This window comes from Lingula anatina, chromosome 7 (genome assembly GCF_051362555.1).
Source record: "Lingula anatina isolate TDL-2025a chromosome 7, LinAna3.0, whole genome shotgun sequence".
Taxonomy (NCBI): Eukaryota; Metazoa; Brachiopoda; class Lingulata; order Lingulida; family Lingulidae; genus Lingula; species Lingula anatina.
In genome coordinates, this window is record NC_141773.1 from 9,697,096 (window position 1) to 9,721,925 (window position 24,830).

A 24,830-nucleotide genomic window follows, 5' to 3' on the forward strand; every position below is an offset into this window, starting at 1 on the left:
TCCAAGTATACAAAATGTCTCAGTTATTTCTTTGACAGTTGCGTTTCTCAGCGGCACCCTGGGGTTGGGGTTCGACCTTGGCTTACGTTTCTAAAATTTCTTTAATGTTTTGGGATTTTTATTAGAAGTTTACTTTGGTTACTACAATAATTTCATTGACTCAGTGGTACCCCTCGGGTTTGGGTTCGTTTCCTGGTCCGGGTACTTGGAAATCATTGAATACTTTTCAAGGGTTTTACAGAAATTTCCCTTTGGTTACTATAAGAAGAAAGTCTTCCCGAGGAGGGTGGGTGGGAACACTTAGAGGAGTAGGTAACGCGCTTGCCTCTGAGTCGGAAAGTCCCAAGTTCGAAACCTGGCGCTCCTGGGTCCCAGCAAATTACCTTTTGCAAAAAAATTCAAATAAGCAAGATATCTAATACAAGAGGCTCTTTAGGTAAGACGACAGACCTGTGCACTGGAGAACTAGAGTTAGAATAGAGCTAAAGGGAACAGAAGGTGAAAAATGAAAAGGAATTCAACACACAAATATCTGTACATTATTTTCATTATTTATTGTTTCAACAAATTCCAAGTAATTTCAACGAAGTTTAATACAAAACAAAATACGTGAAGTTACGTTTTTTCTACGTTGATAGCAACCATTACAATAGCGTCAAATTTCTAAAAAATTCTATAAATTATGCTTTTACAAAAAAATACAAGAAGCCTACCAGATAGTAGACTAACAAACACATATGAAGGATTTCATGCACTTTGGAAATTGCTGCTCAAACAACGAATTCTTTTTATTTATATAAAAGAGAATTTCGACATAATTCTAACCAAAACAAAATTCATATAAAAAATTGACCAGGAGTGGTAGATAAATTGAAAGGCCAATCATATCGTACTTTTCATGTCAAATGTTCAAAGTTGACATAAATAATTCCATTGAGGAGCAAAGTGTCCAATTTCAGTGGTGTGAATGATATCGAAATTCCAAAATGCACATAATCTCACATCTAGGCGACTTCCCCTCACGTGCACTCGCACTCACGCACACCTTGTTCTATGCCGTCGTGCTGATTCTCGCACAGAAAAAGGTAGACAAAGATAGTCATTTTTAAGAATCGAGTGCTTTACGTTATTTTGTTTTCATTTTATTACATCCTTAATATTGGTAGGTTAATGGCACGACTTTGAGCGAAAACTTAAATTTGCACATATGCAAATCAGGAACGGCATAAAGACATGGTCAATTTCCAAGCTTATTCTAGTCATGACAAATATAGAAACAAAACTGAGAAGATTACGCAGAAAGAAAAACGGTGATTCATTTATACACAAATGCTAACACCCTTACTATGGTCTCCGGTGCTCTGTGATCAAGAAACACTTAGCAAAAATACCCCAAGAGGACGCGCGGGACTGGCATCTAATCAGACCTTTTTCTCTCAATCACCCCTCAATCACATCCAAAGAAATGCTAATTAATAATGCACTTCGAACAAGGTACATGGGTGAACGGAACTTCAGTGAATTATTTGGGACAACTCTTTAACCCCCCTGCCCTCCACCCCTCCCAAACAATGTTTTGTGATGGCTGAAGTAATCAATTTGAAATGCATGGTAAATTTTGGAAATTAAAAATGGAAAGGTTATAACAAATTTCAGTTTCACATAGATATTTTTATGCATATGTACAAAGAAGTTTTTCCAGGGGAGCACTTACATTTCTGCTTTGCGATATTGCCAAAAAGTCGAACAACACACAAATGAGCTCATGCAATGCTGATAAATTTTGGTGGCCCCAAGAAGGGACAATTTTTATCACGTTGGTAACATGTATTCCCCCTACTGCGATAACGAATGCGCAGTAATTTCGTGAAAATCCCTATTTCTCTCCTGGTTTCATTTTCTTAACATCGTTTTAGACCCCTCCCAGCATAGTACATGTGTATCTGTCACTGATCAGACAAAATATCAAAACACCGAAACCAAAGTAAGTTCATTCTTAACATGCGTCACAAACGTATATCCACAATTAAAAAAGGATCGTTTTTTTATACCACGTGGACAAATTTTATCATTTTCCTAAAACTGTGATTTCCAAAGCATTATAACTTGAAGAACAGTGATTGTAAGTTATTTTAAATTAACAACTTGTTCTTTTCTCAAACTTAACGGTCACTGTATGAAACTGTTTGTCTCTCAAAAGTGCTGGCGCAGTACTCTACCTAAAAATCGCATAATAATAATAATAATATTTGATAACTATCATTTTTGTTTTCATCCATCATTTCAGCAAAATACTTTTTGCATTAAAATTATTTTGTTAAAGGTGAACTCCAAAAAGTGCCGTATTTTTGTTTTAGAATTGATGGGTACTTCCTTCCGACACAATAATAAATATACATAATAAATAAAATGCCTTGAAACGATGTGAGCGAATAGAGTACTGTACCACGATTTAGAAACAAGTCTATAATATATAACCAGCGACATGCAGGGTCGACGCCATTCATTTCTTTCTTTTTCTCTGATCAGAAGTTTCGTTAAAAATTCTTGCTGCGTACAACAATTATTTTTATACACATTTTATGCAGAATATTACTATCCAAGGCAAAGATTACATTTCATAACAAATGTCAACCCTGTAAATAAACTACAAGACAAACTTCAACAAGCGAGACAATCTTGGCATGGGCGCAGGCGATGTCCAACATGAATCTGATGTCTTTGATCAGCGACGCATCCAATCACCCGGTAAACAGCAGTTGGGGGCCACTGAAATAAACAAAGAAAATTACATTCACGACACGGTTTGATGAAGCAGTATGTGCATACCTTTACAGCATGCTATTTTGGAACACAAGGGATTATATTAACAAAACACTATTGTGCCATTCCTATTCTTTTCTACCCTGTGCACACTGTTTAATGACAACATACTTCTTTGCATTAATACGTAAGATGCGATATGAAAGGACCAGTCTCCCGGATAACAGAAATATTCACGGAAATGAAAGTCAGTGAATGAAAACATTTGGCAGATGGGCCCAATTAGTATAAATTTGACAGGATCTAAAAAAAGACATTAGGCACGTTTTCACTGACCCAGCCAGGGTTTTCAGGGGGAGGGGGTGAGGATACGAAGATACATTAACTGGATTTCGTCCAGTTTCGTTTCATGTACATTTTTTCCGCTTTTCATTTGTTCTTGTTCTTGTTTTGATTTGTTAATTTGGAAGAGAGAAGGGATACCTCTTAAATTAAGGGAAGGACACTGTACCCCCGCCCACCCCCCACCCACCCCTCACCTCCCCAACCTGGTCCCGTCGTTTCCAGGAATGCAATGACGCAATAGTTCAACATCTTGTTACTGAACGTGCATTTGTCTGTTTGAAGTTTACTTTCATATGCAACATATATATTTTTGATACCTTGAAAACAGGTCAATGACCTCGCCAATAAAACAATTAGGAGAATGTAGATACCTGCCCAGTCGTCTTACTTGTTGAAGACTTGTTCAGACCTTTGGACAGCTGCAATAAGCCTCTCACTTCCTCATTGGAAAGTGCGTTCCCTCTCTGAAATTACAGAAAATAAATCATTCAAACTTTGAGCTGATTTTGACATTTTAATGGAGAGTGTATTGTACATAAGTGTAATGTCCCCACAGTCATAAGGACTAAAATGTCCCTGTGCGAAACGCATCATTTGGGCAAACGTCGTCAACACAAAATACACAACGTTATCTTATATCACCTATACAATACTACGACAGCTTCTTGTCATTTTCTGTGCTAAATTTTGTCCTACATGTGGAAATTGGAGCAACGTACCAAGAACCTCTGTCTTCTCCATCTTCTACTGACCTTGGTCCTACCTGAACACCTCTCACCGAAATGCTCACCTGTATTGCATAATAATGTACAGGGCACCCGCTATTTGAACGCAAGTTTCGATTTAAACTTGCTTTTGTCATTTGATATGGCACAAGGGGTCTTAATCCCGGGATGGTAATTTAGGCTTTCTACCATCATAATGGCAAAACTAATAATATCTAATCAACCAATAAGTTTGATATCAAATTATTTGGCTATGTTTCACCCCCCCCCCAAAAAAAAGTCACCTTTACCGATTGTGTTAGAGAAGACAAGATGCGTTTTTTGTTTACCCGATTTGTATAGAACGTTAAAATTAGTGGCAGTGTTCATTAGGACCTAGAGTGAGTACAGCTTAGTTAACTGGAGCTGCCACAGATGTGTTTTATAAAGTACATAAAAACTCAGAATAGGTGTAAATGTCCTCACCTCCCTCGGGAGGATACAGCCCAGAGAGGGTACCATTGGGGGAGGGGGGGTGATCACAATTCACGGGAAATAAAATTATCAATTCACAAATCGCAGTAATTAAAACTTTATTCAAATTTCACTGAAAATGCGCGTCAAAAATCACGTTTCATGAATCACCGGGTATAACGACTTACTTTCACGAAAAACGGAGAATAAAAAAACTGCATGTACGAGTCACAGGAAAGGGGTGCTTCACGCTAAATAAAATGAACGTGTCATGCATTTTGAGAAGTAAATAGTGGCTTTCTCAGGTAAGGAAAAAACCCAATGGCAGCCTCGTATGGGGGCTGAGAAAACTAGCGTACGAACAATACTGCCAAATGTTTCAATTACCTTTGCGAACGAAACTTCAGCTACAACTACTTACTCTTAGAAGATCACTTTTGCAAAGTTGAGGATATTACCCCCCCCCCCCATGCACCAAATTAAACTACCAGTCCAGACGCCTGAAAAACGCATGTTCTCAGTCTGTACCAGTATTTCAGAGTAAGGACGCATTTTCTGAAAGGGAACTTTCAAAATTTATATGATCATATTACATGTTTTTATGGAGCTTAGTATATATTTGGGCGCAGATATCTCCGTATGTTTATTTTTCACAGAGCACAAGTCTTACTGAAGAATGAAGTAGCATTTGAGAGCTAGCAACGCTGCCAATGTTTGTACGGTAATCCGCATCAAACTTGAAGGTCGCGTTGTAAATATAATGCTTTTTATAATAAATAACAAAGCGAATTTTTTTATTTATTCATTAAAATAGTAAATTAATTTTTTGTCTTCCCCATGGCCCTCAGTTATGGTAATTGATGTTTAATTACAAGAAATAATTTTAATTGATTAAAAATAAATAAGGTGCCACCATTAGATAGCATTTTCAAACTCTAGTCTAATTATTCTATCGGCACGTGCATTTATCGGTACCTGGGTTTAAAAAGGCGCGGGAACATAGAAGTATCGGGTCCAGTTATCTGTCAAGACGTATCTGTCGAGACGTACCTATCAGGACTGGTAGGAACTGAGACTTAATGGAGCTGCATAGAAAAATGTACTTTGCTTTCTACTATATATATTAGTATGTCCGTTTTTTATCCAGGTAATGTACACTCAAAAATCAAAAGTCAAAGGATTATATTGGCATTTTCAAGCCAGTCTTTAGCTCTTTCGTCTAACGACTTGCGTGAGTCCAACCCTGGGCACTGATGCAGCTGACAAGTCTCTGCGATGTGGTTGGCTGTTTGTAGGGGGGCACCACACTCGCATGCTTTCTGCTAACTAAAGGTGACAAAAGTGTTGTGATAGACAGGTACCAATCAAACTCATACGGTTTAATTCAATTTTGACGGAAGCTGCCAAAAGCACACGACTTTGATTGACAGTTTTATAAACAAACGTCAGTCACAATCATTACGCAGTTGATAACTACAGTTGTCGAACATGTGAAGTGCCAGCTTCCTTCACCATTTGATTGACAACGAGCCAATCAAATCATTCAGTTTTGACAGATCCCGTCAGGTAATAACAGCTTGATTGATAGGTTATATAAACAGACGTCAATTGTGATAGGGACAAGCAGGCGCAGAGACAAAAAATCCCCATCTGAGGTTTTGGTCGTCTTAATCCATCCCTTTAGGTCAAATTATTAAATTTCCCATTACTAAAGCTCAGTTTTTACCCATTATTTTATCTTATTTGTTATTTTTTCCGTACCGTGTTATTTGCTGTGCGTGGGAAGTTGCGTGCGTACCTCACATCGCTTGACCGTTCAGCAATTTCTCTCCTACAAAGTTGTTTAGTTTATTTCAGTCTTATCACTGGTGCATACATTTAAATTATCGGCATATATAAGAAATGGCAGTAAATAAAAATATACTTTATAAAGTTTCAAAAATTTTCAAACTTATTAAGTACTGCTAAAATTTATTATTGAAAATTGTTTTTTATTACTTTCATCTACATGACTTTATTCTTTTTCCTGTCACAAGAGACAGTCTTTCAAGAATACATCTTTAACGGTCTAGTTTGTTCCTGTTATTTCAAAGCATTTCCCATGAGGAAATATAATCTTTGTTCCTTTTTTTCGAAAAATCTTTTTAAAAATTAAAAGAAGTTCCACTATGCATTCATCCCGGAATTTCTTCAATTAATGTTGTCTTGAAGATGACACCTAGCTTCACCACCCCATATTTTCCTCCCTATTGTGTCTTTCTACACTGAGCGGGAGTGGAGGGGGGGGGGGAGGTGATGTTTCCACATTCCTTTGTACATGGTATTCAATACTGACAAAATTAATTCTTGAAAAAGTGTTCTTATTATTTACACCTACATCTGTACATGGCTTCATTCTTTGTTTTTTCATGTCACAAGAGGCAGTCTTTCAAGAATATATCTGTAACAGTTTGTTCCTGTTATTTGCAAACATTATCCCCTAGGAAATATAATCATTCTTCCTCTTTTTACAAAATCTTTTTTTTTTCAAAGAAATCGTTGAGAATAGAGAATTGTGAAAAGTTCTTATGTACTGTAGCTACTGTCATGGTAAGGCTTTAAGGGACGCGGTGGCGTCCCGAACTTAAGCAGTAGGGAATAAAAGTGTTTGGAAATCCAAGACTCTTGTTGCTTACTTCTTCTCGATCGGTGAACATCAAATCGAACCTCACAACTCAACAATTTTGCATCTTCATTCTATCTCCGTTTCTTATCTTCTATCTTTCTCTTATTAACCTATTTGGGGGCGAGGGACAATAATCTAACCAAACCGAAATGGTGCAAACCGTAACATGTTGCGTTGTGTTCGATGTTAATACTTAATAAAAAAAAAGCCACAATGTATATTCTTCAGGAGCGGATCCAGGATTATTTTAAGGGGGGTCCGGTTTTTTAGGACTTACAGGCCGCGGATGCTTTGACAGGCCCCCGTGGCGTGGGGCTCGGTATTTTGGAGGGCGAACGGTGCCTTTCGGTACTGTTTAGAACTATGATTCAGCAAGTCAAAATTCCAATTTCAAGTGGGGATTTTTGTTTAGAAATTGAAGGGGTTCAGGACCCCCCTGACACCCCTCTTAAATCCGCCACTGTTCTTACACAGCATTTTTACTTGATATCTTATTAGATTATATTTTTTCCATATTATTTCAGATATAATAATAATAATAATAATAATAATAATAATAATACAATAAACAGATATGTGCTTGGCACTTCAGATCAATCGAGTGTAACTCATTATATAAGATAAATTACATTAAGAAGAGTTCATTGCACTATAGGCAAACGCGGCCACAAAAAGCTACTGTATATTCGGCTGAGTGGGCGACCGAGAGATATTCAAATAAAGCATATTAGTGAATTAGTAGCGTTGTCTTGAGTTGTTTTCTGCACAGTAGATATTAAGATAATTAATATTTTCCGCGTTTCCTTAGTATAGTGGAAAATTATTGTATTCACGGTTTGTGATGTAAAATAAGGCACGTGGAGATGTTTGGGTGGTACAGTTACGAGTAGTAGTTCAATGCACGACCAATGAAGATTGGCGTGGGTGGTATAAATGGGAGGATACAGGTACTCTGTTTATTTCTGGGCTTGATGAAAACTGTTATAGTATATATATATATATAAAGTTATAGTAGTTACGGTAAAAATGTAAATACAGTTTATTTGTTTAATAAAGAATCGGCGTCTAGTAACATCAGCGGGGTTTCGGTTCGATTTAATTTTGAAGAAAATATAGTGTATACCCAATAGTTTTCCGTACCTAGGGTTATTGTTAAATCACAATGGCAAGTTCCATACCACACACAAAGCCATAGCTGATCAGGGAAGTGAAGCAATTGTTGGCAGTAAAATATCAGTAGAGACGTACTCTCAAATGTAGAAACTGAACTTTTTCTCTTTGATACATATGTGTTACCGAACCTGAACTATGGAAGCGAAGTCTGGCGGTTTCATAAATCGTCAGATATACATCTGCAATATTGTAAATTGATCTTGGGAGTAAAACCCGCTTTACGCTGGACGGCGTCCTTTTTGCGTCCTTTGTGCGACCATGAAACTTGTCAGGTTGCTGTTGGACGCTCAAAGAACACGGAGGTCTTTTAGATCGCACACAGAATGTTCAAGCATCGTTCATCGGTCTAGCAGGAGGCAGAAATATCTAAGAATGACAGCCACTAAACGTCGATGAAGGTACAGAACCCTTGAACACCGTAGGTTGTGCAGGGGAACGTACAGGGGAGGCAGGCGGGTAGCTCAATGGACGCACAGGTCGCTCGCTATTTTACCAGTAAAACCTATATTCGGTCGTTTAAAGAAGGCACAAGGGACGAAGAAGGATTTACACTGAGGCACGATTTAATTGCTTTGGCGACAATTGAGCTTCTTGACCACATTATTGATTGTAGAAGGGACGCTTGAAAAGACGTCGTCCAGTGTAAAGGGGACTTAATTTAAAGTAACAAAGCTGTGCCGTCTACTGTTTATAATAAATTAAGGTGATTCCCACTAAAATACTACAGAATGATTACCATTGAGAAGTATTGTATTAGGCTATTTAGAACTTTATTTTAAGAGGGATCTATGACATTTCATGCAATGGGTTTGCCATGTTGGGGTGTTGGGAATTAACAAGGGTTTTTCAAAAGATATTTAAGGTTGAGCATTATAACGCAAGCAAAGGACACATTTTGCCTGCACTAAGTAAAATATTTATTTGATTTTTCAATCAACAACCACTTTCATTGTGTGACCTCGCTGGACAAGCAGCAGGTTATATGATATAAAAACAGTACAAGTGGGTTTTACTCTTTTTGAAAAATATTACTTGGAAAAAATTCATTATTAATAAATTAAAATTATAAATGTCAGTTGGTCCCGTATATAACTGCTAATAACGCATGAAATTATTCTTGTTGGTCCGTGATCGAACCATATCACATTGCAGCAAGCCGCCAATAAACTAGCAGCGTTTCTTATTTAATATATTATGATCAATTAATAATTCCTAAGTTTGACTACCATAAATTTCTCGGGATTAAGATGGCATGTGTATTACATATTCAAAAAATCAATAACCTTCTTCATATTTAATATTTGAAACCTTCTGGTCATTTTAATCATTTGTTGTTATATTTTGGTCAATTTTATTATCTTGAAGCACCGTAATAATCAAAACATGCATTTCATTCCCAAATAATTTTTCTAGTTTTCTTGGATCTGCGCATCTAACATTCATCTGTCAAAATCAAAGCCGGCACAGATCAGATATCGCATGTACCGTCATCAGCACTTTAGTGCTTGCATCTATAGCATTGCTTATAATATCTTAGAAAATAAAACAATGTCTAATTGAATGCCTGATTGCTAAATGCATGTCTCCCAGGTGGAAATGAAGTCTCATTCTCACTATCCGCCGAGGCATTAATGTCCTCATTGTCGCCGATGTCTCCTTCCGTGACGTATTTGTTTGCCCCCACAGATGTCATCTGGTGTGTGTAGGCCATGGGGGACGACCTACGGGGATGTTCTGGCATTGAGCCGACTTTATATTTCTGTCCCCAGATACAGCGATAGGCAACAACAGCAATAAGGCACACTGCCACCACTCCACCAACTGCGCCTGCGCCGGCCTTGAAGCCCACTGTCTGGTACCATGGTTCTTATGGGGACTTTACCACCGTTGCTGAAGTAAAGAGAATATAATTTGTTTCATTTACTTGCGGTAATCTTTTTCTGTACATCATCCTCGGTTCATCTTCTTTATTTTTTTCATTTTTTTTGGGTTATTTTACTTTTTTCTTAGCTTGGCATGTCCCCAAATAGGTTAATTGTAAATATACATGTATATGTTCAGAAAACATACAGGTATTGCACGCATAACTAAGGAATTAGTAATACGTGCAAAACGTATTTGAAAAACGTATTATTATAAAATTACCCTATTAGCCTATACATCACTGGGCGTGGAAATTACTATTGTGAGGTATGACACATTATGATATGCATCACACCTATTCCTTTTCTATACACTTACTCATATTATAGCGTTACTGATGCGATGCTTTGAAGCTTTCTATCAAACACAATATTATTAAAATAAAATACATCATAATGATTAAATTAATTCTACTAGACATAACTTCTTGTTTCTTGATGCGTTTTACAAGTCTCTTCCTGACCAAAGAAGACTTGAAATCGTGACTGCGATACATTTGTTTATTACCAAGACTGATAATGGTTAGGCCACAACCGTCAGAGGAATGTTTGGTGGTGAAGCGTGGCGAGAGAAAGGAGGATAAATGCTATACAGTACGCAACTTTGACTATCATACAAAACAGAGTGCTCCAGAAGAGCAATCTAGTGCATACAGTAAACGGGTGTTTTGTAAGCCTATAGCTACCTTTCTGGTCACAGGCTGTCCCTTCCCAGCCCACAATACACACACAGAAACCGCTGTCACACACACCATTGACGCAGGCACCACAGGAACCTGTATGAACCGGAGTGATATTGGCGTAAGTATTGTCACTTGTATTATAATTCAAACCACATCTATATTTATATAAATTATTATTATTATTATTATTATTGCACAGAGCAGTGGATGTCGCAGTTTCATAAGGTACATGTTTAGAAACAAAGTGGAAATAGAAAAAAGTGGAAAAAAGATCTTTTATTTATGATTTTATAATATCCATTAATATTCTCAGTTTTATCAATCAGTTATTATATCTGGTTGTGCCACTGTGTATATATATATATATATATATATATATATATATATATATATATATATTCTTTTTTCCAACTCTCTACGTGCTACTAGACTGTGAAACTGCACATGTACAAAGTATGTTAGCGTTTTAATACGGAATATTTATTAATTTTTATTTAAGACAGGCAGATAAGGCAAGGAGTGGTGTTGGAAATTCTATATATATATATATATATATTAATACTCACTTAATTCGTATGTTTCTTGGTTGGAGAAAGTGATATCTTTCGTGACCACGATGTCATAGACACACTCCTGCAGTAATACGCCCTCCAGTCCTTTCCCCTGACATACCGTCTCTGCAGCCTGAATATTGGGGTATTGACGGTATAGCATTAAAGAGGTTGCAAATGTTAATGTCACCTACTCGGGCTCATCTTTACACCTCACCGACTATGCTACTAATTTTGATAATCCAATCATTTGGAATTACCACATGTATCTATTTTCCTTGAATGTACTGGGGTATTTGGAAATAACTTCAAGAGCTTTCTAAAACTATGCGGTAATGTAAAGCACAAGTGAAGCAATTACAACAATAAGTGTCCGAGACAACACTACTTTATCAGAAAATAAATCAGATAATAAGTCTTCTTGAAACAGAGCGGTTTCATATAAAGTATCTAATCAGATTGTTTACCATACGTTTACAGCATAATTCTGTATTGATGTACCAGTGTGACATTGCGTATTTGTGGTGGACACAGTCATTTTGACCGCAATGGCTATGCGTTATAAATAGGTAAAAGGGCACTGACCTTCATCTCAGCCTGTGACACGTTACAGGGCCGTAGACCGGATTGTATAGACTGGGGTCGGTGAAGGACGGGTCCATGATGTCATCAGCGTGGAAGTTTGAACTGTCCCAGGACCAACTTCCGTATAATCCAGAACCAGAAAATGAAGTACTAATTCTCCCTGTGGAGATAACGACAAATGTTTAAAATGTTTTCAAAGGAGCAAATGGTTGAATATTCTTTCTAAACACGCTAAAGAATATTGCATATTAATTACAAGCCTATATACAGTCTACAAACCATATGGTGTTTCATCTCCATACTCTGAATTTCAAGAATAAATATGTAATCAAGCTCATCAGTACATTGATCATTCTCTCTAATAGTTGCTGTATTATTTTTTCCTTATGACTCACATGACTCGGCATATTCCACTGCATTGTCCTTGGTGACCAGGGTGCCATTGGCCATGGTGAAATCGTTGTCCTGGTTATCGTCCATCAGCCCGCACAGTCCAGACGTCTGCCCCTTAAAACTGGAAGTTAGACCAGAACGCACGTTAAGGAAGAGGCGCCCCATCACTGGACTGAACCGGACGTCTACTGTGACAGATACACCTAAGGGGAAATAAAGCGTTGACACAATCAGTGCCAATCACCACAGGCGTGAGGAAAGGAAAGGGGTAACTATTCAGATAATGGGAAAAAATTAATGGGACTTTGCTCTGCCGCTCTATATATAGCGGAACACATACCAGTTATCAACTCACAGTCTATATCACATCCAGTGGCTATCGTGCATGAGGATATTTTCTTCAAATTACACGCCTTAGGGTGAAATAACATAAATATAACAGTATACATACCGGTGTCATACTGGATTGCAATCATCATCACGGCACCAGTGGCGTTGTTCCTGACTTTAGCAATGTCTACAATGACGGTGTCGTTGTTAAGCGTCAATCTTGTGTTGTTTTTGGTTATGCTCTGGACTAGCCCGTCAATTCTAAGTAAAAAAGAATTGTGATCTAAACGTACGTATATGCGTTTTATATGCCAGATATACGGGCTTTTCTATATTACCGAGATTTTCATGGGACATGCAGTAAGACGTCTGCAATGATATCTCATTAATTTCTTAAAACAATACATCCATTCGTTTCATTGACCATGTGATTGATAAAACAAGTGCAACCATCATGCTGTTTCTTAGATCCAAAGTTTGATAGTATATTTCCCCATTTTATGTCATATTATTCAAGGCAATATTACTAGTACACTTTCTACATTCCCAATTCACCTTCAAGTAGGAAGGGTGGTCTCAGTAGCATTGGCTGGTGTAGTAATGGTGGCCACACTGTGGCCGACCTTGACCGCGGCGGCACCGACCAGTGACGCTTGTTTATAGCCAAAGAACCTGACTTGCACGCCAAAGTCGTTAGCTGTACTCATACAGTCCCAGAACTCTCCGATACCATGGTAGTCGTAGGATATACCTTAGGAAACCACGAATTCTTGCAGTAAGTTATATCATTACTTTAGCAAACATGGTGCACAACGGTTATTTCATTTCACGGTGATTGCTTTCCTTTGTTTTTCGAGACGGTATGATTAGATCAGGAAATAAACACCGATGCATACTAAATCGCCGAATAATTGCAAAGAAAAATTATATTAATACTCTCAAATATACACGTATGTTACACATGTGATTCAAAGAGCTGCAGTACATTACGCCTTTCCAAACATTTTGAAAAACATGTCTAAAGATAAAATGAGTTAAATTCGATGAGAAATGTTGACGATGTTCACCCACCATCTGCTGTCTGTAAGTGAGGATCACCTCCAACGTTTCTGGGTACTCTGACATTACAACAGACGCCGGCCCAGAATCGGGAACACACACACCTGGAGCTACAGAAGTACAACTGAGTGGTGCAAACACCATTGCCGAAACATTCTGAAACACAATAGGGGTGTTTGTAATGTTAAAGGTCCTACCAACGACTGTTTGTATGAATTCAGTGGCTAGATTATAGAACATTTAGCAGACATAAGACACAACCAAATAATGAAGTTGATATATAATGATAAATAATTTAAAGGAAAACATTTGTACAAAATAACAAATTGAAAATAAGTGTCTATTTTGCCAGTGAATTCAAGCCAGCCTATGGTGCATTTACATTTAAATTCGGTGCGATTCACCTTGCAACCCGTTGTCCGTCTGTAAACTGCATGGCTCACAGTCTGGCTGGCCACATTGATCTCCACGTCGACCTCGTACACAGGCAGGGTACAGTCCACACTGGGTCTTCTCACGACAAACACAGCGACAGTCTTCCCACACGGGCTCGTAGGCAGAGTCACACACCGGGCAGCTGTAGAGGCGAAAAAAGTCATCCAAATCAGATGACTTCAGTATTTCAGAAACTTATAGCACGTAACTGTAAATAGTTCCTTCATTACAAGCATATTTGATAAATTACAGAATATAACAGGTGTCCACGTTTACCAGTATAAGTATATACCTGTCTGTGCTTCTACGTGGGGTGCAGTATACTCACATATCATTCGGACAGTAATACGTTCTGTCACTAGTTATAATCGAGTTCTGGCAGTTTTTACATTCACATGAACAATGACAGCCACCATCAGGTTTACCGGCACCATAACCGCCATTTGGACACTCACAGCCACACTAGAAATATACACATTGATATAATGGGCAGAAACATAATAACAGTAAAATATGGTTTCAAGATCGATTGATATACGGATGTCAAAAGCATTAAATCAGTTAAAGTTGTACACAAAAATTCACTAAAATATCAACGTTTTGCCTTGGTTGCATTATTTTAAAACATAATCAAAGTGATAACAATGATGTCTGGATTGTACTGCGCATAGAAATCATTCGATTCAACCATAATCTTAAATTTTTTTTACTTAAAACCTTCATGACAATTTACACAAATACACCATATTTTTTTTGTGAATATTTACATGTACCGCACCTCACACGTGCCGTCTGCGTTCATCTTCCGTGGCCAACCGTACGCACAGTGACATGGACACGCAGGCTGAGAAGGGTCATCAGTGATCACCTTTTTAGTTTTACCATCCGGGCACTTGTCACACTGGCAACTGTGGTTATGCTGTCAATCATAACCAAATATTAACAATTGGTTCCATATCTTTTAAGAAATATATTAAAATATGACTTTAATATTTATATTACAAAAATTTGCCATCGACCTAAATCTGTAAATGTTGTATTTGGTTGCTCGGCCATGAAGTTTGATCACTCACGTTTTGATGTTGAAAGACTAATGGGACTTAGAAACGTATGAACCAACAGAAAATGTCCTGCAACACATAAACTTATTAGTACCAGTTTTGTTAAGACATTAAAACACAAATGACACAAATCACCTCAATACTATTGCTTCCATCAGGACATAGGCAGGTACCGGGTCCAACAGGATACGTGGTGCATGGCTACCGTAGCTGGCCTACAGTGCCTGTAATGTCGGTTAAAATGTATTTCTTAATGATCACCATGCAATGCCCTTAATGAATGTACCTAAATTTTGAAAAATAAAGACACACTTAAAAGTTCTAATGAATTGATAAGCTGACGTTCTTAGTTAATTTTTCTATAACTTTATGGTAATGCACCTTGGTATTGAAACACCTAACTGTTGGTGCTTGGTCTGAAATACGTGATAAGCACATCGGATACGAAGATGTCAAACACAACGGTTCACACACTTACGCAGAAACTTTTACAGAATCAGGAACAAGCACATATTCTTCAAGGCTTGTGAAAATCGAATATGACGCTTCTAAACGAAGAAACCCAGCGTCTTTTCTGTACCCCGGCCCCGCCTTGTGGACCACAAGGTGCACGCCCTCACGCCCGGAACAGATCTTAGAACACGTGGTAATGTCCAAACTGTCCATGATAGGGGCTGTAGTCGTGTATGTGACAGTTTCTGACTGGCTGACAACACCGGGGTCTGAAACAACAATGACATGTTTCCTGCACTCCAACCCCAAATTATATAATTAAATTCATTGTATTATTAAGTCGCTGCATCGGTAGCTTAAGTATTTACCGTTACGTTTTCCATATCACGATTTAGTTTAACGACAAGCTACAATATTTGTAATAACCATTGTATTCAATACATGCAGGAACAACATGCAAGTTGGCACCGCAGGTACATGTAATTACCTCAAACACCGCCTCCTGTTTCAGTGATGTAAATATGCCATCAGTGGATATTTGGTTGTTCAGCCGTCTGTCGGGGTGGAAAGCTGTGTAGGGAGCAGACGTCAGCACTGTGTCTTTGTTTAAGTCCTGGATGGGGATACACTCCAGGAAAATGTAGCCCCCTTTCCCAAACCTTGAAATAACCTGAACAGAAATAGATATCTCTCATGAAGCCCATATAGATTATGGAATGCTAAACCTGCACCTACATCTACATCTTCATATTTTTGTTCTATAAAAGTCAAAGTCAAAAGGTGGAACGATTATACATTATATAGTTTTAATGTTATATGCTCAATATCAAAATCGGTTCATTTTGCCTTGTTACACAATGCTATATTCTACATGTATTTGCTGCAGAGTCAAATAGTGATATGATATACCAGTCAAGTCATCAGTTTACCTGACCGAGATAGGCGCCCGATGTACGTCCTGGAATGACGTCACCTACGACTGGTGGCGCCGTCTCTTGATTCACTGACTCACTAATGTGCAGGCTTCTGTCATTTTGTTCTCCACCGTGGCAGTACATAGTGTTAGATGTGGAGACAGGAGAGACAGCAATGAGACTAGAAAACACATCGAGTACGCCAGATGTTATGCCCTTTTCTCCATAAAAATACTAAGTATAAAAGTATGTGCATGTAATAGGGTTAAACATTAAACGGCCAGCCACTACACTCCTTCCCCCCCCCCCCCCCCAAATGCCGAAAGACGCGAGACCTCAATGGATGGAGGAGGGGAATTATGTTTTCTCACAAGTCGCAACAGAGCACCCTAGCTCTGTGAATGCACTAGTAGGAGTGTTTGGGGAATTCATCCCGTGCTAGTCAAAAGATATTTGAATTGTTGGCAAAGTTGTGTAAAGTTGAGAAAATGTGATTTTAAGATATTTTAATGTTTTAGTCAGAGGAAATAAAAAAGTAAAAGATTGCAATAGTAGTTTTGTCTTTTCTTATAAGTTGCGTATTCAGTCGCGTTTCCTTAACGTAAAGGTTGCGTGTGCGTGGCTGTATGTGTGTGTGTGTGTGTGCACGTTCACAAGTATAAATTGCTAATGTAATGTGGATAATTTGTATTTTTTAAATGTAATGTATTTTTGTCATTTAATTTACTTCCGTGTACATATTTTGTAAATATGATTGTGATTGGCGGGACGCCATCATATTTTTGGGGGGACATGTGTAATAGGGTTAAACATTATTACGAAAGCATTCCCGCCCTTTTGGCAGTCACGTGAGCTTTGTTAGTCACGTGAGCGGGAAATATTAATTACCCGCTCAACAGTATCCTTGGGTCATTTTACTCACACTGTCACGTTGGTGTGTATGTATGTACAGGAATAAAGAAGCTGATACTTCTGAGATGCAGTAGATGTTTGTTGTGATACTCAGTTGCATGCATGTACACATTAAAAATGTACAGAGAAATTTCCTTTGATATTTTACAATGAATATTTCTTTTCAAATTTAAATATGTTTTACGTCCTACTGTCGACCAATTATTATCAAAAATTAATTTTGCCGTATCAGTATTCATATTGCAAAGAGACGGCACAGAGTTGTCGTAACCGTTCGACCGGGACTGGGAATTTAATATGACGCACTACACATAATATAATGTATGTCACGTTTTGAAGTAACTAAGATGTAGAACAGCAAGTACATGTAGTATACATCGTATACAAATACCACTCACCTAAAAGACATAGCCTGACTACACGTCTTCACTTTGGCGTGCTACGTCACAGACTCAGATTCTGTTACAATATCCTCTAAGTCCTCGAGGAAGCCCTGACTTTCCCCGCCGACTACCACATCGCCAACATTAATGTGATTTGACGTACTCTGTCGTAGCACAATGTACTGAGACACCACGGGTCTTATGGTCACATTGTACCAATGTCCAAGACATTTAAAAACATGATCATCTGAAATGAGAAATGAGATATTTTTAACAGCTGTGGTTCACATATTTATCAAATGAAAACGTACGCTACTTGTAGTGTAGGGTAAATACTTTATACAAGTAAACATTTCACTCTGTAATTCAACCATTTATATTTATTGTTTATAAATATTTTTGGGGGGCAATTTAAAATCAGAACTTCAAGAGATTCACCTTTTATCACGTGAACTGAGGAACCTCTAATGGCTTCGCCTTCCCACATGTAGGCAATTTTAAAAATGCGTTCCTCCGGCACGTGCTCCAGCGTCCTGTCATCCATGAGGGAACGGACAGGAAGCGTTTGGTTAAAGTTGGCATACTGAATGACATCTTCCAACTAGGCCCTTACAGCAGCAAAATATCGGTATGTTCCTGAATAAAACGATTGTCAAAGCTGATAAAAACATATAATTCTACGATGTACACGTAGTGGTGTATAATGAATCATGGAGATATTATAAGCCTATTTAAACACGTTTAAAGGGGAGAAAAATCTCGTTTTAACAAAATCTATCATTCATACTTTATATAAATTGAGACTCAGACATTTTGTCCTAAAATGCACGTTTATATTTTATGCCGATTACTGGTTAAACGCCATGAAGATGCAACTTTTATAAGGAGTAATTTAAGAATACATGTATATTCAGGTTATGGATTAATAAATATGCTACATTAATGTATTAGAAATATCACGGAACTAGAGAACACTACTGACATAATGTCAAGACGTCATAAGTTACGTCAGAAAGTATTTGACGTCGTGCAACTAGCCAGGTGTATTTCCATAAATTGTTTCTTTGATTGAAAAATAGTGTTACATGAAGTATAATAAACTCACCTTTTTCTTGAGTTGCGTACACTTTATGAATGATTCCTCCGGCTTGCTTGCTGACAATGACAAAATCTTTGGACCTGGGATACTTGACCTTGTCTCTGGTCACAAGAATGGAATGACCTGACAAATATTATTCAGATAGACGCAAACAAAAATCAGCATGCGTTTTAAATTTTAATTCAATTGCGTGCGAAAAATAAAATAGGACTAATAGGAAAATAGGACTACCATGTTCACTGGAATAACTGTATCTGTATCTTGGTGAACTACGGATTAACCTTTGGTACAGAAATAGTAAAAGGCATTAAACACTTTGTTAATTCTTGGGAATGACGCCACCTGCAGTGCAGCTGTAATACCGCCGACAAACTCTGGAGTCCGGAATGAACTGCCCTACGGGACACTTTGTTATCTGACGGGGGTAATCAGCAGGGAAAACACTGGGCCTTGAAATATTACAATATAAAGTAAAATCGTAACATATTCCCAGTTTTAATGCTTTTTGGATGATCGAGCCTTTGGAAGCTTAGATTATGTATACATGTATCTTTTATGCAAATATTTTATTTTGTAAATTTTATCGCAATCCATTTATATGTTCAACTTCAAACTTTTGATTAATTTGTTTTAATTTAATTGTTGATATTATTATCATAAATGTATCATTACTGATATCCTAGCAATATATGCCAAAGGTAATTCAAGTAATACAATGATGAAATCACATGAAGCATTATTAAGGTATCGGATCGGTTTTTTCATTTAAAATAACAAAAAAATATCATGATATAACAGAATAAAAGTAAAAAAAAAAAAAAAAAATGCAAATATGACTTGTTTTAGCTACACGGCCGTGTCAGTGTTGAAAACTTTCTCACCTGTTTGATAAGAAGACATGGAATCAATGATTAGATGTATGGAGACCTCTGGGTATGGGAACCCCGTGCCCCTATCTCGTAGCCTCTGCTTGATCTGCGCATGCTCTGTAAGACCCCGCCAGTTGTAAGAGGCATTTACAGCTGAAGAGGCATTTACAGTTGAAGATGCCCCTTCACTTGTCATCTCGAATATAAATGTAGGGTTTTGGAAGACATTGTCATGGAGAAACGATGATCAGCCACCAAAAACTATGGCCGCCATATTGTTTGCATCTCTTGCAATGTTGTAGTATATGATGTTGTCAGTAGTGACGTCACTCATGTTCCTATTGGCTGGTTTTGTCCACCACATCACGTGAAGACCCGTGTTGTTGTAGATGTAGTTGTTTGTGACGGTTCCAGACACACCCTCCAGGTGGAGTACATCACTGTACCTATTTCCCTGTCCGTGTTGTATCACATTCCCATCTATACTGCACTGCTGTGTGTGAGGGCCGTCCTCTATTTCTACCATCTGAATGCTCTCTAGCTGGGTTGCATAGAGAACCGCTTATTGTTTTGGAATACGCTGTGAGTCCTAGCGTGGATGCCACCCTGGTTCCCTTCCATGGAATTGTTTGCCAATGTACCACTAGTGTCAGCGATATTTAGCCGGATAGCCGCTTTGGAATGTTCAGCTCGGTGGGAAGTCGATAGTCCATTTCTGTGAAATATATTTTTGTTGATGTTTATATCCCAATTACTCTGTCCAAATGTAGTAATGTTCACTCCACCCAGACCATTGTTAAAGAAAGTGTTTTCCTCGATGACCAAGTTGCCGATAGACCCTGAAAGACAAACCAAATAGTATTTATTATGAAACGTAAAATATACACGTGCACTTGTATATTAATTAACGACTGTAAATTTAAACTTTATCTTTAAGAACTCTTACCTATCGATAAAGTCTTTGTATGAATGTCAAGTACCACAATGACATGCTACTAGTACGTGTTTGTGTTAATGTACAGTCTTACCTGTGGATGTGTCACTGGAGATCTTGATACCAAAGACCATGCTTTGCAAACCATATGTGTCCCAGTTCCTGGTACTGCTATATAACCGGATGGTTACACTGGAACTGTTTATTGGAACATCTGAAGGAAGTGAATCGTTTGTCTGGTCAGCATAAAGAAGTCGCCTTAAGAGAAGAGGAGACGATCCTTCGAATATTTCCAGTTGAAAACGGTACAGATTAAACTGTAAAATTTGGATTGTGATATTCTGTCCAAGTTCAGAACATATTGCACGTGTGCAATAAAAATAATATCCTTCATGCTATTTTCCGTCTGAATAAACCACAGTTCTGTCCTTAACAATGAGCATTTTGGAATTTTTTCGCAAATACTACCGACTCCATAAACGTCACTTGGCCATCCTACATGTTCTTGTTTGACCCTAGTATTGAGTGGTTCACTTCTTGGGTGAGCCACATGTACAACAGCTTTTATCCCAACACCTCTGTTGTTAAGGAACTCGTTTCGTTTAATGATGCTGGATTTCAATGCTGGTCCAATTATTTCAATACCGTTCAACCTTGACTGGGCCACTCGTGAGTTCTGTATGATTACACTGGGGCTGAAAGACTGCACAGCTGCGCCGTACGTGTTTCCTTTGTAACCTGCATTAAAAATGTCTACAAAGAGCAATTCCGAAGGGCTAGTTCTGACTTCATCTGAAGCAAACGCCAATCCTTGCCAAAAAGAGCAATTAGCTGTTTGGTATTGACAGCCAAAGGCAACCTTTCTCTCTTTTCTCCCCTTGCAACTATCCGTCCCAGAACGAGGATCCCTTTGTCCCTTGCTGGCTTAATCCAAACACCAGGTTCAATGAAAACCTCAACCAGGTAAAATAGTCCAATCTTCTTTTAGATAGAACGGAGAACCTGCTGCTTCTAATGTGATGGACTTGTTCAGCCACCCACCAAGAACGTTTCCTTGTGGAAGCCCCTCCGTGACGTCAGGAGTGTACACCAACTCGTTCGATCTTGACACAAATGGAAGTACTCGCACTTCTGGTAGCTACATGTCGTTGTGTGCGTCATATATACGTTTTCTCACGCAACGGGTATTTTCACATTCCCACGTGTTGTATCTGGCTTCAAAGGTGTTTGTCCATTTTGTAGAGCGAGTCTTGACATACAGCTCTGCCTCTAGACCCGGGTTTTGAAGCGTGTTGTTTTGAACGCAGACATTTCCATAACCATCAAAAACGAGTGCAGCTGACACTGGGGGCTGTGATGACCGTCCTTCGTTGTTGCCGGATGAATAAGTGTTGTTAGCAATGATATTCCCTACCAGTCCAACGTTTGTTGTTTGGCTTAGGTCATAGGTTGATTTCTCCATATTAATGACGATGAAATTTCTGTAACGATTACCTAATATATCATTGTTCACGAATTGTATTGTCTTTTCATATCCCCGGTATAAGTTCATTGACCCAGAGCTGTACTCATTGTCTGTGATGTTATTCCCCGATACTGTCATATGCAGAGCACCACCGATGTCAAGTACACTCCCTCTGTTATCAATGATTTCGTTATTCAAAAACTGGATGTCCACATCTTTGGGGTTGTCTTCCCGGACACTGTGTTCCTGGTAATTCTGATCTTACATCCATCAATGGTTAACTGTTCTCGATTTCCACGGTAATTGTCAATATAAATCCCATAGTCATTGGAATCTAAGGTCGTATTTCTGATTGAGATGGCGAAAGATGGTAACAATTCATTCACCAGTGGAACATTAGATAATCTTTATAACCAAACATCCATCAGTTTGTAGTTTCCTACTATAACAGAGTCTTTTATATCAACGCTGACTTGTCCCACATCAGGGTAGTCTGGATGTCTCCTGTCAGTCCGTATTCCATTGGCTTGGTATGAGCCATATACTGTTCTGGAGGATCCACTGATTATAACATTGTCCAATGTTAGGCTTGCTTTGTTTGGTGGCAGCTCGTCTGAAAATTACCAATAAACTTTTACAGCACAGTTTAGTTTTAACCCCAGTTTAGCCGTATCAGAAATCGAGCTCATGCAGAATAGAGAAACATATCCAAGTCGCCTGCATTCTCCGTCCAGCCATGTTGTCAACATTGGCTCTCTCAATGAAGAATCATAACAAACTGGCAATATGTCTCCGTTTTCTTCTCCGTAAAGTTGTCCATAAAACGATGCCGTGTTATATGATTGCCATGGCCCTCGAAGTAACGAAAATTTACCAAAATATGTTTTAGATGTGACATTTTTCGTTGTAGCCACCTTTCCCTTGGCGGTAAAGATGCACTTCTTACTCTCTGTTCCACTGACATTAAGTCTTCCTTCAATGTACATCCCCACAGAATCTTCAAATGCTAAAACCACTCCTGGTTCTATGGTTAGTGTGGCGTTGGCTGTCACGTTCAAGTCATGTGTCAACGTGTACGGTCTACCAGTGTCCTTAAGAGTAAGGTCGGTGTTAATGCGGCCACCGAGTGTGTAGGGAGTTGGCGCTGGGTCCACTTCTATAGTCGCTGGGGACAAACTGGAGAGATCAGACGTGATATAGAACGGAGTGAATAGGAACTCGGTTCTCAGTGTGTAGCGTTTTGTATTATCGATAATGCCCGAGTAAACACCCTGCGGGTTTGGTGTTCCCCAGTAATTTCGTGACACATCAAGTGTTTTAAGGACGGAATTCTCGTGCCAAGTGGCCAGTGGATATTCGACCAACAGGTTTTCGAAAACATTGTCAGTGAATGTGAAACTACTTGGAGCATTTATCAAGACCATGACAGCACCCACCCTATGTCTTTTGTTTTCCGTTCTTACATTGTTGTTTCTAAATTTATTACCAGTCACGAACAAACTGGAGGCAAAAACACAAAGAACACACTTGGACACGTCATTATCGGATAACATGTTGTTGAGTATTTGGGTGCCCCTGTTGTCAGTTTCTATTACAAAAGCTGCAGTCTCTTTTGTTTTAGAAACCAAATTCTCATTCACTTGGACGGAACTAAGTTTGTTTGTTCCACATCCATAACCAGACCCCAACATCAGGGCAGTTCCGCTTTGATTGTGAAAGACATTGCCGGACACTACGATGTCTGTTAGGGCACACTGTCTAGCATGCGGTACTGATATACCAAATAAATCATCCATCAGGGTATTGTTTTGAAAAATGAAGCAGATTTTATTTGATGATGTCCACACCGGGCATGTGCCAACAGACAAAGCATAGTTAGAGGAATTAATGAATTCATTGTTCTTCACGGTAACATTCCTCTGGATGTGCTCAAAGTGCACATGGTTCATGTTATTCACAAAGGCGCTGTCCTGAAGCACAATCGTACCGGATCCCTTACCAACGTACAGACCTGCCTCTGAGGAAAGTGTCACACGAGAGCCTGATATGCGAATTGGATGCAGTTGATTCTCAATAAAAATTCCATATCCGGATGTTGTAACTTTGACGTTATTCAATGATAAACCCCTAGAGTGTCCTGAATAAGCTGTAAAAATACATACGAGTTTACGTATATTACTTTACGTTACAATAGCACATTCTTATCAAACATTATGACAAGCATGACTTACTAAGTCATTATGAACTGAAAGTGAAAATGAATTCGATATGCTATGCGATATGTGGAGATGCGCGAAAATACTTTCTTTCACATAATTAATATTTACTCATCGGCAACGGACTGAACTTTAAACATTCCTTGATATCATTCGCTAGAGTCAATATTTAGTCTTGAAAATGACAGCAAGACTGAGCCGCCAGTTGTGTAGAGAGGGGACGGCATGTTTACCTCGGCACCGTACATATACACGCTCTTCAGCCACCGGGAGGACGAACTGTTTCCGTCAAATATATTCAGTATGTAACGATTTGTATACGAACGTGTTCTTATGTATAGTACGCGCAACACCAAAATATATCCTGGGTTTTGACTTCGAAACACCTATATGATGGAACACAGCAAATTAAAATACATGCAATTTGAAACAAAGTCACTTA

The 24,830-nt window shown here is 38.5% G+C and overlaps 1 protein-coding gene and 1 long non-coding RNA gene across 11 annotated transcripts in view; both read right to left on the reverse strand.

Annotated features, from left to right (window-relative positions):
* Positions 1-529: 529 nt before the first annotated feature.
* On the reverse strand, positions 530-4,046 carry LOC106180970 (uncharacterized). Its single transcript, XR_001240162.3, has 3 exons — positions 3,828-4,046; positions 3,480-3,572; positions 530-2,769 (listed from the first exon to the last, which is right to left on the reverse strand). It is a non-coding gene; the product is annotated as an uncharacterized LOC106180970 (long non-coding RNA).
* A 4,934-nt stretch (positions 4,047-8,980) lies between these two features.
* LOC106180976 (uncharacterized) overlaps positions 8,981-24,830 on the reverse strand; it is a 28,235-nt gene continuing 12,385 nt past the window's right edge. Inside the window, exons 5-24 of one of the 10 annotated variants that reach the window (XM_087017704.1) lie at positions 20,802-24,774; positions 19,786-20,612; positions 18,911-19,027; positions 18,244-18,441; positions 17,821-18,052; positions 16,526-16,691; positions 16,084-16,266; positions 15,622-15,865; positions 15,279-15,367; positions 14,861-15,001; positions 14,411-14,544; positions 14,052-14,224; positions 13,660-13,803; positions 13,144-13,339; positions 12,710-12,849; positions 12,261-12,379; positions 11,866-12,025; positions 11,296-11,413; positions 10,733-10,822; positions 8,981-10,014 (exon numbers count right to left, since the gene is read on the reverse strand). In XM_087017704.1, the coding sequence (XP_086873830.1) occupies positions 13,146-13,339; positions 13,660-13,803; positions 14,052-14,224; positions 14,411-14,544; positions 14,861-14,884 (669 nt within the window). In that variant the 5' untranslated portion in view covers positions 14,885-15,001; positions 15,279-15,367; positions 15,622-15,865; ... (5 more) ...; positions 19,786-20,612; positions 20,802-24,774 and the 3' untranslated portion in view covers positions 8,981-10,014; positions 10,733-10,822; positions 11,296-11,413; ... (2 more) ...; positions 12,710-12,849; positions 13,144-13,145. Of the gene's footprint in view, positions 10,015-10,732; positions 10,823-11,295; positions 11,414-11,865; positions 12,026-12,260; positions 12,462-12,709; positions 12,850-13,143; positions 13,340-13,659; positions 13,804-14,051; positions 14,225-14,410; positions 14,545-14,860; positions 15,002-15,278; positions 15,368-15,621; positions 15,866-16,083; positions 16,267-16,525; positions 16,692-17,820; positions 18,053-18,243; positions 18,442-18,910; positions 19,683-19,785; positions 20,613-20,801; positions 24,775-24,830 lie in introns of those variants that run through there. The other 9 variants (XM_087017703.1, XM_087017705.1, XM_087017697.1 and 6 more) reach the window with 9 other exon arrangements.